Here is a 13,610-nt window from a genome sequence, read left to right on the forward strand (position 1 = left end):
TGAATGTTTGGTAAACATTCACCAGAGAAGCCATCTGGTCCTGGACTTTTATTTTTGGGGAGGTTTTTGATTACTATTTCAATCTCTTTACTTATGATTGGTCTATTCAGATTCTCCATTTCTTCTTGGTTCAGTTTTGGGAGGTTGTATGAGTCTAAGAATGTATCCATTTCTTCTAGATTGTCCAATTCAATTTCCCATAGTATTCTCTTATAATCCTTTGTATTTCCATGGTATCCGTTGTAATTTCTCCTCTTTCATTTCTAATTTTATTTACTTAAGTCTTTTCTCCTTTTTTCTTAGTAAGTCTGGCTAAGCGTTTGTCAATTTTGTTTATCTTCTCAAAGAACCAACTCTTTGTTTCATTAATCCTTTCTACTGTTTTTTTGGTCTCAATTTCATTTATTTCTGCTCTGATTTGTATTATTTCTCTCCTTCTGCTGACTTTGGGCTTTGTTTATTCTTTTTCTAGTTCTGTTAGGTGTAATTTAAGGTTGCTTATTTGGGCTTTTTCTTGTTTGTTAAGGTGGGCTTGTATCGCTGTGAGTTTCCCTCTCAGGACTGCTTTTGCTGTATCCCATATCCCATATGATTTGGTATGGCATATTTTCATTTTCGTTTGTTTCCAGATAGTTTTTGATTTCTCCTTTAATTTCATCAATGATCCATTGGTTGTTCAGTAGCATGTTGTTTAATCTCCACATTTTTGTCACTTTCCCGGTTTTTTTTGGTGGTTGATTTCCAGTTTCATAGCATTATGGTCTGAAAAGATGCTTGTTATGATTTCAGTCTTCTTAAATTTATTGAGGCTTGCTTTGTTTCCCAGCATATGGTCTATCCTTGAGAATGTTCGTGTGCACTTGAGAAGAATGTGTAGTCAGATGTTTTTGAATGGAGTGCTCTGTATATGACTACTAGGTCCATCTCGTCCAGTTTTTCATTTAAGTCCACTATTTCTTTATTGACTTTTTGTCTGGATGATCTATCCATTGATGTAAGTGGGGTATTAAGATCCCCTACTATTATCGTGTTGTTGTTAATGTCTCCTTTCAGGTTTGTTAATAGTTGCTTTATGTACTTTGGTGCTCCTATGTTGGGTGCATATATATTTATAAGTGATAAGTCTTCTTGGTGGAGTGTCCCTTTTATCATTGTATATTTCCCTTCTTTGTCTCTCTTAACCTGTTTTATCTTGAAGTCTACTTTGTCTGATATGAGTATGGCAACACCTGCTTTCTTTTGTTTGCCATTAGCTTGGAGTATTGTCTTCCATCCTTTCACTCTGAGCCTGTGCTTGTCTTTAGAGCTGAGATGTGTTTCCTGGAGGCAGCATATTGTTGGGTCTTGCTTTTTAATCCATCCTGCCACTCTGTATCTTTTGATTGGAGAGTTCAATCCATTTACATTTAGGGTAATTATTGATATATGAGAGCTTAATGTTGCTGTTTTGTCACTTATTTTCCGGTTCTTTTGCATTTCCTTTGTTTCTTGTCCCATTTGTTTCGGACTGCCAATTCAGTTTGGTTGTTCTGTCTTATGATTCTTCTAGTTTTCTCTTCGTTTATCATATGTGGTTTTGCTTTGATTATTTGTTTAGTGGTTACCTTGATGTTTGTATAAAAAATCTTGTGTATGAGATAGTCCATTATCTGATGGCCTCTTATTTCCTTATACTGAGTCAATTCAATCACTCTCCTCTTCCCCTTCTAAGTCGTTCTTGTTATACCTTGTTCTGTTTTGTGTTGTTTTAAACTCTTGAACAAAATTACTCAAATACTAGAGTTCTGTATGTAAAAGTACATACATGAAATGATTCTTCTTGATTGGTCTTACCATGATAACCAGTCTCCCAAACCTGGTTCTGGTGTGATTGATACATTTCTGAAGAGTCTGACTGGTGCAGACTCGAGTTTTCCAGTAGTACTCTGGCCACTCCAGCAAAGCTTGAGGTACATCTTTCTCCCCCAGTGTTTCCCTTTTATTGCTTTAATTTTTTTTTTTCAATCATGGAACAATTTTATTTTGGTCCTAAGCTATCTCTGACATCCTTCTTCTATTAAAGCTTCCAATTAGCTCTACTTAAGAGGAATTGCTTGTTTTTGTATTTTTTATTTTATTTTTTTCCAAACAAGGAGGGGCCTATATCTGTCTTTCAATTTAGTGAAAATTTAGGGTGGGAACTGGAGGGCAGCAAGGAGTTAAATACCTTTGAACCCATCATGGAATGTCATTTACACAGAAAGTGTTTGAAACCACAGGTCCAGAATCCAGACAGCTGGAGTGAACATTCTTTTCATCTTGTTAGAAAAGAACTGTGTTTCAACACTAAGTTTTATGGGGTTTTTATATGTGTCTAGATTTTTAAAATAGTTGACTGACATTTAAAATTCTGTACTTAATCTTAACTTTTGAAGATTATATTTAGGATTATATCTTTTAAGGGTACTGTGACCCTTTTTAATTTTCTTCTGAATTATGTGTCAGTGTATTTGTATGAAATATATCACTTCAAATTGTGACTTGAGGAGTAATTATTAATGATCTGAAAATATGCTAATGCTCAGAGCAAGGCTTGCATGAAGGTGAAGGCTAAAAATGGCACTCAAAGGCTGTGATTACGAAATAGATAATAAATGGTCCTAAGATTGGGAACTTGGATGAATTTCATTCAAGTCATTAGGAATAAAGAAGAATTACTGACTTCTTGCCAGTCTTGGAGGTGGTGTTGCTAGTACCGTTTGGTTGAGCATTTGGGCTCTTCAGGCGAGCGTGCAGGAGTCCTGAGCCTGTGCTTGGACCTGAGGGGTCTTGAGCAGGTGCTTCCGTCTCATGTCGGTTCCCACATGCATAAAGTGGCTTTCTCATTGGGTGGTTGTAAGGATCAACTGAGACAGACCAGAAGATAGTCTTAGCCCCAGCCTGGCTCAAGAAATATTGGCCATTAGCAATAATCTTAGACAGTGCTCTTCTCAACCTGTGAATATATAGCCTCTTTGACATGTCGAGAAATGACCCAGGTTACCAGAAGATGCAGTGTTAACCAACTCAAAGTCTGTTTATGCCTTGTTGACTTGTTTGTTTTTAATGAATCTAGGTAACTCCATTTCCAAATACTGGATTTATAAATGGGTTTACGTCTCCAACCTTCAAACCCACAGCATCTCCTCTGACTTCACTCAGACAGTATCCTCCAAGAAGCAGGCAAGTTCCCCTGAGTGATTAAAATATGGTTGTTTTTCCAGGGGTGGTAATAAGAGGTCGCTGCCATACTGTATACTTAAAAAGCAAAGCAAAACAGAATATGCTAAACCTTGGTAGTGCTCATCATATGCGTGTCATACTTATTAAGTAGAGAGGCTGTTTCTGATGATCGCTTATGATGCATTTGACCTCTAGTAATGTTCACCAGAGATAAAGCTGCTTGAAGTATAGAATTACATTCTGTGGGGATTAAACCCTCAAGTGCGTCCTATAGAGCCTACGTAAAGGATGGGTTGTCTATAGATAAAGACTTCTGGGGCAACTTGCATCTGTGTATGCCTGCTTTTAGTTTGGACCTGGACTGTAGCTAACAGAACACTGATACTTTATAGATTTGCATTATCAGAGATATTATGTGTTAAACTATTTTAAACATTTTTTATATTATTTCTAAGTAGAAAGCAAATTTAAGCTTAGACATTCCTATATTAGCATACTCGTTCTGTAATGCTGTGATCGTTTTTAACTGAGCCTGTGTGAACATTTTGTTTATAGGAATCCTAGTAAGTCTCATCTACGCCATGCCATTCCCAGTGCAGAGAGGGGACCCGGGCTGTTGGAAAGTCCTTCGATATTTAACTTCACTGCAGATCGGCTACTCAATGGTGTCCGGAGCCCACAAACGAGGCAGACAGGCCAACCTAGAGCACGGGTACAGAACCCTCCCACCTATGCCAAGAGAGACATTGGAACTGGGCGAGTGGAGCAGAGCAGTCTGGAGTCCTCTCCTGGTTTGGGGAGAGGAAGGTGAGTCATTCACAATTTTTGTTGGATAGGTACTTTGTACATATAAACGGTTCCATTAATTTAGACATGTTTTATAATCGTTATTTTCAAATGCATCACAGAAAATCAAATTGAAGGCTGTAACCACCAAAGATTTTATATAATTACTCAGAGAGGTTACTTTTAGAGCAAAGACTTAACTAGTTTTATTTTTTTTGTAGTATAAAATTGTTCAATGAGAGCCGTACATGGAATTGAACCATATTAGGTCATAGTCATTATTTGTGGAGAATTTGGAGCTCAACAGATGGCAGACGCCACGCTCTGTGAGCCTGCGGTCTCTTCCCACCCCCTCCCACTCCCGCCTGGACAGAGGGCCCACGTGTTCCCAGCATTGCTCCTTTTCCAACCAGCAGTGTTGCACGGTAGATAGGCAATGAGTTGTGTAGCCAGGCAGATCAGAGTTTAAATTCCATTTGTACTAAATTTATTTATAAACGAATGGTGTTATGGTTAAGTGGTACCTGTTGGCCACATTTAGGAGAGAGTTAGCTTATTTCCATCCTTGGTCCCGCCCTCTAGCACCCTTAGTCCCACAGTGTCTGTGGTCATTACCTGGGGTCGTTAGCGTGCGTTCTGATAGTGGGCTGCGTCCACTCCCTTCTCGCTTTTCCTTTGCTGCTGCTTGCTGTCTCGTCTTCTGCCACTTACACCTCTGTTAGAGAGATGGGCTTAGAAAAGATGGAGGTGAGTCATCGTCCAAAAGATGGATGGGTAAGCATCCAGTCGGTGATATCCTGTCCAGCGTTAACAAGTGGAAGCTGGCTTATCCAGTTTGGTCTCTCAGTGGTCAGTTCAATACATGCTGTCAGGAAGGAAATCTCTGACAGATAACTAGCAAGTGTTCAACCTGCCTAAGCTTTTTTTTTTTTTTAACCTACTTTGAAAACTTTAAACAAAAATATTTCTAAGTGTTCCATACTGAGTGTCCAGCACGGTGTCTGACATACAGAAGCTCCACTAACATTGGTTCCTTTTTCTTCCTGGCACGGTATGTTTCCAGTGCATTTTGGGAGTGTGAGGAGCCCAGAGGCAGTCCGTCACGTTTGTAGTGGTTAAATCCACCCGGACAGTCTTGGTGGGGTTGTAGGATGGAGTGAGAGTGACTGAAGGCAGCACAATCCAGGAGAACTGGCACAGGACTGTGTATCATCAGGAAATTTGATATAAAGTTGGTTCAACAGATATTGGAGGGCTGAAAGACAAAGGGTTAAATTGAGGAAATACAGACACAGTAACTTCAGGAGGCAGCTGCCACTCGGGCTGGGGGACAGCAGGCAAGTTTGGAGTTGTTAGGCTTGGGGCAGGGTCTGTGGAGCTGAGGCCAGACCCTAAGGAAGGGGCTGTGCCGCCACACTGGATGGTGCAGGTCGACGCTGGTCGAGGGACAGTGCAAAAGAAGCACCACCAGGAAGACCCTCCCTACTCCCCCCTCCCTCTGGTGGCATTCCCTGTTGGGAAACGCTTGACAAGGAGCATCCTGGCAATGGAAAGATGGGAGCTGCAAAACGCCACCCAGCGTCACAGAGGAGGGTAAAGGCAGGTGTGAAGCTGCGGAGCGTCTGGTCGGCGACATGCCTGCCTCTGGCCCACGTAGTTACATATGATCCTCCCACGGCATTCGAACTTCCAGATGACAGCAGTAACAAGTATATGCTTTTGCCCAGCTGATGGAGACTCTTGCCTCAATAGTCTGTACCTGAGGACTGCGACCACCACCAGTAAGACAGGAGAGAGCTCAGCTAACATGTACCAGTCTACACGACACGGGAGGAACAGCTTATCAGGGAGCCCAGGTTGATACTGTCACCTGGCTCCTTCCCCTGTTCCTCATGTTCCCTTCATCTCCAGATGAGGCATCGGGTGCTCAGGGCTCTTCAGCTGGAGGGTGACACTGGCCTTCTCTCCTGAAAGACCTGAGCCACAGTGGCCATACTCCCCCCAGGACTCCCCGTTTTCTGCTTTTTGTTTCATTTTCTGTTAACCTTTGTCCGTTGGGCTAGTAAGGAGCAGTATGAGGCACCCCAGGGAATTTCTTGGGACTACACACGGCTCTCCTATCCACTGTGTAGCAGCAGCCCACAGGGCAGCCACCCAGCCAGGTTTAGTGGCAGGGAGAACCCCAGCTGAGCAGACAGTTGTCACAGTTATGTCACCTGATGAGAGTGTTCCATTTTGGGGGACTAAGCCAAACCAGCGGAATTCAAAGTTGTGGGCACAGGAAGCAGAAATCATACTGGTGGAATATTGGGTGTGATAGTGAAGAGTCCCTCCCACCTCTGCTCCGTGGTGCCTGGCCGAGTGTGGTGCTGTGGTCACATGCAAAGCATATGCTGCAGCTCCTGAGTTAGGACCATCCTTTGAAGGCGTTGCCAGCCCCTCAGTCTTGCATCTTGAGCCTTCCTTGGCCGGTCTGCTCCCTGGAGTGGGGCACACGCCACAGTCTGCTGGTGTGGGATGGGTCTCTGGGTCTAAAGAGCATTGCATGGGCCCCATGGGGTGAAGGCGGCATCTCCCTAGGTCCACCGAGTGGTGCCGACGGACCGGTGGCAGGCAGAACTGCTGCCTCCTCCAGGATGGGGAAGGGCTGGCACCCTGGGCCAGGCTGGGCACTATCAGTAGTGGTAAACGGGTTAGCCTCGGCATTGGGGTGCCCGAGTGTAACTACTACGCACCTGGGGTGTCGGGGAAGAGGCTGGATGCCAATACTTCTCACTCGCTTGTTGGGGATCTCTTCTAAAGTGGATGGCTTCAACACAGATGTCTTCACACTGTCCCTTCCTTAAACTTCTCTTTGTCACCAGACTTTGCATCCTGGTCTTTACAAGTGTCTCGTCCAGCCAGGTCCTTAGCTCCGCTGCTTGAGAACTAGTGTAAATCTGTGCTTGCAGCCATTTCTGCGTCCAGACACAGTGGACAGCAAATATGTTTCTTGAACTTCTGCCCTCTGGGAAGATCCACCTGCACGCTGGCTCTCGGGAATGCTCCTGCTTGGGGTGTGATGCTGAGGTGGTCAGCATGCTGCTTGGCCATCTGTAACCCAGGTCCAGAACTCTCCCCTAGTCACTGCTACTAAGGGACTCCCTACAAGGCCATAGATGGAAAGCAAGGAAGCACCGCAGCAGGACTGTGTGGAGCCAGCTCTGACCTGCTGCTTCTGCTGGTGTGGTTGTAGTGTTGGTGCCCGTCTCCGTGGCTTTGTGCCAGTTCGTGATGGGCAGCTCAAGTCTGTGGTCGCTTGATGTCCCATAGTCGGGGATTTAGTCTCTGCTAGGAGCCAGTTGAAAGCCAGGAGCTATTTCTGGAGTAGTTTCTACAGGAGAAGGCATAGCTTTGCTCCAAAGTCCTAGAGGTTTGTATCGTGCTACTCCTAGAGGGGCTGGCCAGAGGCTCCACAGAGTGGCTCTTCTTGGCACAGAAGTCAAGGGCTCTAAGCTCATTGTTCTAATTAGGCCATCTTGGGCAAGACTGCTTGTAGGTTTTTGTAAATTAAAAGAATTAGTCAAAATTATTTCTAAATTCCTTTCTAGGTTATATACTGTAAGGCCATCAGAGAGTCTTTGCATCCAGGTGAAATGACAAAGGGATAAATAAATAAAAATAAAATTATAAATTGGAATTAACGTGAATTGTTAGACCACGTAAGCCTGTCCAAGGCTGTGAAAGGGTCTTAGTATCCTCAGGGCCCGCTGTGAAGTCTCTACTCTGTGGGTGTTTGTCACTGTGGTTATAAGCTGCAGCCCATGGCACAGCACTGCTGCCTTCAGGGTCTGATTCTCAACCATAGAAATCTACAACGGTAAGGATGCGACTAGCAGCTAGGTGGAGAAAGTGCTTGGGGTTTAGAAACCCTTGTGTGGTTCGGCCAGTGAAGGACAGGCCATGGTGAAGGGTAGGCGGTGACTCGGTAGTTGGAAGGCTAACAGGGGAGCGAGCGAGAGCGGACCAGGCTGCCTGAGATCTTTCCATTGTGGTAATAACTCTGATAAATTTTCATTGCCATTCTTTTTGAACAATTCATCTAGGCAGTTCCATATCAGATTTTACACATCTTGTCATTCCAACGGAATGGATATTCAAATATTTATATCATAACAAAAATTCTAAATAGCCACTAGGAAAATTCTTTTAATAAATGTTTTTCTTTTATTTACCTATTTAGATAACAGTTTTAGTCCTTTATTATAAAATTTTTGTTTTGCTTATACTTCTTAAGGTTGGGATTTTAGAATCAAAAGTCATCTTTAAAAGAGTATAAAGTAATAAAGACTACGTATGCACATCCATGTGCTTGATGGAAAAATGTTCCAAGTGGGAAAAAATTAACAGTCATTTGCTTTCCTTTCCTCTAGGAAAAATTCCTTTGGTTACCGGAAGAAAAGAGAGGAGAAGTTTACAGTGAGTACATCAAGCCAATGTCATTTTTGCAAGACATTTCAGTCTAGTTTATACTAAACAAACATGAGATTTAATTAAATGAATACAGGTTAAGATGTAAGAAGGAGCTTTTCAAAAGAGATTTTTCTTTTAACATGCTATCTGTTAGGTGATAACTGACGTTTTTGGTGGTCTCAAGAGGAGAAGGTGGTGGCTAGTTTCCTGAGTGTTACTCTGTAGTACCTACATGTTCACGTGCTAGGCAACAGATGCAGCCAGGAATGTGCACACAGACTCTGTAGTCTCTCTGCAGATGTCGAGATGCATTCTTTCTGGGCGGGTAACCATACACCATAAAATAACGGGACTCATTAGTTTTGACAAGCAGAATAAACTTCTCCCATGTAGGAATTTGTTCATCAGTATTTTTCCTTCAAAACAATTTACTGTGTACCCACAATGTAGAGAGCATTATTGCCTTCTGCTGTAACTTATGGTCAGGACAAACCCAAATATAAGTGATGGGTTTGTGTGAGTGGTGGTGAGTCCATGAGGCGTGCTCACATCTGCTGGGGTTGATTAAACAGTTCCTCCTGTGCATAATGCTTCTCCGGGCTTTGGTGGGGGTCATATGGTACCTTTCTTCATGAATCGGTGGGAGAATATTCTGGCAAGAGTTCCATATGCATGAAGACACAGAAGGAAGGGAGTGTGTTTCATGGACTTGCAAATGGAGAATTCCACACTTGGAGGACTGGCAAAGACCTTGAGAAAGTTCTTGGTCCAGCCCCTGAACCACTGGTATATGCTTTCTCATCACAAAAGAGATAGTTTCTTTGTCTAAAACTTGGTACAAATTAGTAGTAAATAAAACACCCGTAATCCTGCCTAATTGGTAAGTTTAGCCTAGTTTTTGGTGAACCCTTTGGTAAGGCAGTTTATGTCAGTTGATTCTAGTTGGAATTAATGAATTCCTGTAACGTTTGGGCTAATAAGACTATCATCTGAACATCTCTTCACATATTAGTTACCTTACATGAGTTATTCCCACTGGTTACTACATCATCTTCAAAAGTGAAGCTTTTTCCTGTTGCCATCTTGTTTCATTTTGTGTTCCTAATTCACATGTTCATGCCCAGATGCCACCAGAAGCCCAGGCACATGATGCAGTTATATCTGTTAGAGCACAGCTGTTGTTGCGCTGGGCTCTTCTAATGACTTCGGCTTAGAGATGGGCAACAAACGTGGGCAACGGCGTGGGCAGTTGGTCCGAAGCCGGTAGGACCAGGGACGGCATTCATGTCTCACCTAAAGCTGTTCAGATCCTAAAAAATGTTCAACACTGCCTCCAAGATCAAACGTCCTCTGTGGGCTCTGCCATTTTGTAACTGCTATGTCTGGGCAGTTATTGCCTGCCTCTTCTGTTTCTGAAAGTTGAGATTTAGTGAATTTTTATAAAGTCTTTCTCCGTAGAAATGCTTATCTTCTGGAAACCTGGGTTTACATCAGAAACACGCAGATGTTTGAAATAAAGCCTCTGAAAAGTGCTTTGGGATCATACTGTCGCTGCATAACCTACAGCTGTGCTGAATTGTTAGGGAGCATCCAACGGCCAAGGGGTAACAGCTGCAGGCTTAGTGCTGAGGGCACGTAAATGAGGCTCAGCTCAGGCACCAACACCGTAATAAAGGAGCGAAGCCTGCGGGGATGCCCGAAAAATATGTGGGATTTTTGTCGGCTTGGATCCATTTTCATCCTTTAACCTGCTCTCACTCAAGTTCTGACAGATTTTCTCTATGTTCCACTTCTGTAGGGAATAATCTTCCTGCATAAGTATCTTCCTTAGTATAAGTTTCTGGGAAATGTTGGCCCTTTCAAGTTACGTGAGCCCCATGAGAGCACTGCTTCCAGTCAGAGTAGCCCACCATTCACCTAGAAATACCTGCGTTCCACCTAAATACAAACTCATTTCCCTCTTCCTGTCTCCTGCAGCCAAGACCTGGACACTTAGGAAATGACTTCTGGCTTGTTAAAGCATGTTGATTGATAGTTTTTCAATAAAAACATATCACTGCTTTTCTCCTGAGATCTTGGACTTGTAAATTACACTCAGATATTATTCTGAATTTACTTTCTTGAAGTCAAGGAATGTCATAAGAACCTCTTACCAAATACCGTGTTTCTACATAGTGATTTAAAAATATATAAACAGTTTCAGTAAGTTAATTTTCAGATAACTGAAGCCCTCTCTTTTGTTGTTAAACCTTTTTTTTTTTTTTGTGAGGAAGATCAGTCCTCAGCTAACATCCACGCCAATCCTCCTCTTTTAGCTGAGGAAGACTGGCCCTGAGCTAACATCCATGCCGACCTTCCTCCACTTTATGTGGGACACCGCCACAGCATGGCCTGACAAGTGGTGCGTCGGTGAGAGCCCGGGATCCGAACCCAGGCTGCCAGCAGCAGAGTGCGCGCACTTAACCACTACGCCACAGAGCCAGCTGCCTGTTAAACCAGTTTTTGATGGAAATCTTTGTAAAATTTCTTATATAGCTGTAGAGTTGAGAGAGTGGCATTTTTGTTTGTTTATTTTTCTTTTACTATCTCATCTATGACTTAGATTACAAACTCTTCTGTAATAACATGAAACTTGTCTGGAGATGACTTAGTTAATGTCTAGACTCAGGCTATCCTGATTTCTGAGCAGTGGGGTCGAGTGATTTGACTGCGTCCCCTTGTCTGTAGCTGTCAGTTGGCTGCTCTCAGCTGCACACGTGGGCCGTACCCATTCTGTGTCAGCTGACGGTGTGGCCTGGGGGCTGAGGGTCTTATGGTCGTAGAGAAGCAGCTCTGGTACAGTGTGCTGGGTCGTGGCCAGCAGCAGCCTGAGGTTTCACCTTTACAGCTCTGCTCCTGATGGTTGAAGTTGCCTAATAAATGACCTTTGATTAGGTGATGAAGTGTTGGTATGGTTGGATTACCTCTCTTTTTTCATTTAGACGCGGAAATGAGAAGGTTGGAGAGCGGGTTATCTGCCTTAGCCTTCTGCTGTATTTCTTAGTACCACACTGACTGTCTACACTTGTGCAACTTTATGGGTGTTGTTCTCTTTCAGAGGAGTCAAACTCAGTCTCCAACGCCACCAAAGCCTCCGTCTCCGAGTTTCGAATTAGGGCTGTCCAACTTCCCCCCACTGCCTGGGGCGGCAGGCCATTTGAAGACAGAGGACTTATTTGAAAACAGGCTATCTAGCTTGCTAATGGGATCATCAAAAGAAAGGGTAAGATAACGTATGACAGGCCTGACCATCTCTAACATTTACTGAGCGCTCATTCATGCCAGGCGCTTTGCCGAGCTCTTTACACATATGATTTTTTTCATACGCAGAAGAGGTTCAGAGAGGGTAAGTGATTTGCAGAGGTCACACAGATTTTGAGTGGTTGGGTCAGAGTTGACTCCAGGACTAGACCCTCTTAGTTCCCTGTCTGCCAAGCTTAGAGGTAGAAACCTGTGCCGCGCTGTGCTATGCAGATGCTTTCTCTTACCCCCAGAAACTCAGATTGCACTTTTATTGGTGTTATTCAGGACTTGCCGTTATTTTACAAGTCGGCAGAAAAAAAACAGAAAAATCTGAATTATACCAGAAGTAATATAATTTTTAGTAATGTATACGAATAACAAGAAGCCCGGAATAACATTACTGTAATACTGGTGGCTTTTGCTGAATTCTTTAGGCTGCTAAACAAGTTGCTTTCACTCTTCTGCAATGATTACAATCCCAAGAGTCAGCTTGCGCTGCAGAAGTCGGAGGGTATGAGTTTCCAGTGCTTATTCTGGGTTCTCTGTAGTTGACAAGGAGGGATTTGTCCTGCAGCCAGGAGTGGTGTTGATGGCTCTGTCGTTCTTCACCTGGGCACACGTGCCCAGGAAGGCTGTGTCAAGTTGCTGTGGGAGCGTGCCTCCCCATGCGAGTTCTCAGCCAGGCTGTACACCACAGTCACCCTTCGTTTTTTTCCAATGGAAATGCACCCACCACCACCCTGCCTACCACCCCCAGACCCAAGGAGTCAGAACCTCTGGCCTCTGGAGTGGGAAGGCACTGCCCTGCAGCCGCATCCAGACCATCTACACTTACAGAGCACCACAAAGCCCTCAGGCACCAGGCCAGGGCTTACGGTGGGATTTTACAGCCAGGGGTTTAATCCTCTTCATACTGGTATGTGGTTACTGCTCCTATTTTTAACCTTCGAGGTTACATGGATTCTAAGGTTCTGTATTTTATAATAACAATCACATATTAAATTTGGCGTGTCTTGTACATTAGTTTAAGCCTTAAACTTCCAAACTTCCAAAATAATTTTTGAGTTATAAATGCCTTATAGAATGATGTTAGAAAATCAGTGCAGTTTAAAGATCTGAATTGTAGTTTTCAAACTGATCTTCCTCCCCTGGGTGGTGGGCAGGGGAGCAGGACAAGTAGGCTTCCACCCTACTTCAAAAACATTAACTACTATTTGTTACATTTTGAGTTTCTGTGTAAAATTTCTTTTGAAGAAAGATTTGTTACTTTTTAAAAAGTCTGATCCTGGTTCCACAGCCGGGTGAAAGAGTCTACATCACTGCTTCTCGGTGGAGGACCTATAGCAGCTTTTTATGGCGCCTTGACCCTCGAGTTTTAGAGCTGGCAGGGAAGGGACTTAGCAGCTGTGCAGGGAGACCTGAGATGTGCATTGGGGGCACCCCTGACTCCCATGTAGTGCAGCTGTGGTCTACATTCCAGGTGCCAGGACCGAACATGTCCTGGATTAAATGAGCTTTTACAGTAAGGTGTTTTCCATTCCCATGTTCCCACCAACGCTGAGCATAAAATCGTGAAAGATTATGGTTCTCAGAGAGGGCCTCTTGTCTCTGGTCACCCCCGCTGAGGGCGAGGTATGGAGCTAGTGTCATTTCATTCATCTCACTCCCTCGAGAAGCTCTCATTTCAGTTCACTTCTGAACTGTAAAAGTAAAATGTTAAGAACATGTCTTGTTGCACCTAGCCACACTTCCAATTATTTATTTGCTCTCCTGCCTTTTTTGTTAATTACACAACGTGAAGAAGACTGTGTATGTGAGCTGTCCCTACACATGGGGTTCACTGACTGGAGTAAGAACATCTGGTGTTAGTCAGGTCTTTGCCTTGTGAC

At 43.6% G+C, this 13,610-nt stretch overlaps 1 protein-coding gene across 3 annotated transcripts in view; it reads left to right on the forward strand.

The window, feature by feature from the left end:
• LARP4B (La ribonucleoprotein 4B) overlaps positions 1 to 13,610 on the forward strand; it is a 94,597-nt gene that overhangs the window by 74,899 nt on the left and 6,088 nt on the right. For all 3 annotated transcript variants that reach the window (XM_087420882.1, XM_087420881.1, XM_014783700.2), the window contains 4 exons: positions 3,095 to 3,201; positions 3,757 to 4,008; positions 8,400 to 8,445; positions 11,537 to 11,701. In XM_087420882.1, coding sequence (XP_087277008.1) covers positions 3,095 to 3,201; positions 3,757 to 4,008; positions 8,400 to 8,445; positions 11,537 to 11,701 — 570 coding nt within the window. The remainder of the gene's footprint in view (positions 1 to 3,094; positions 3,202 to 3,756; positions 4,009 to 8,399; positions 8,446 to 11,536; positions 11,702 to 13,610) is intronic.

This window comes from Ceratotherium simum, chromosome 32 (genome assembly GCF_057802395.1).
Source record: "Ceratotherium simum simum isolate JZ-2026a chromosome 32, ASM5780239v1, whole genome shotgun sequence".
Lineage (NCBI taxonomy): Eukaryota > Metazoa > Chordata > Mammalia > Perissodactyla > Rhinocerotidae > Ceratotherium > Ceratotherium simum.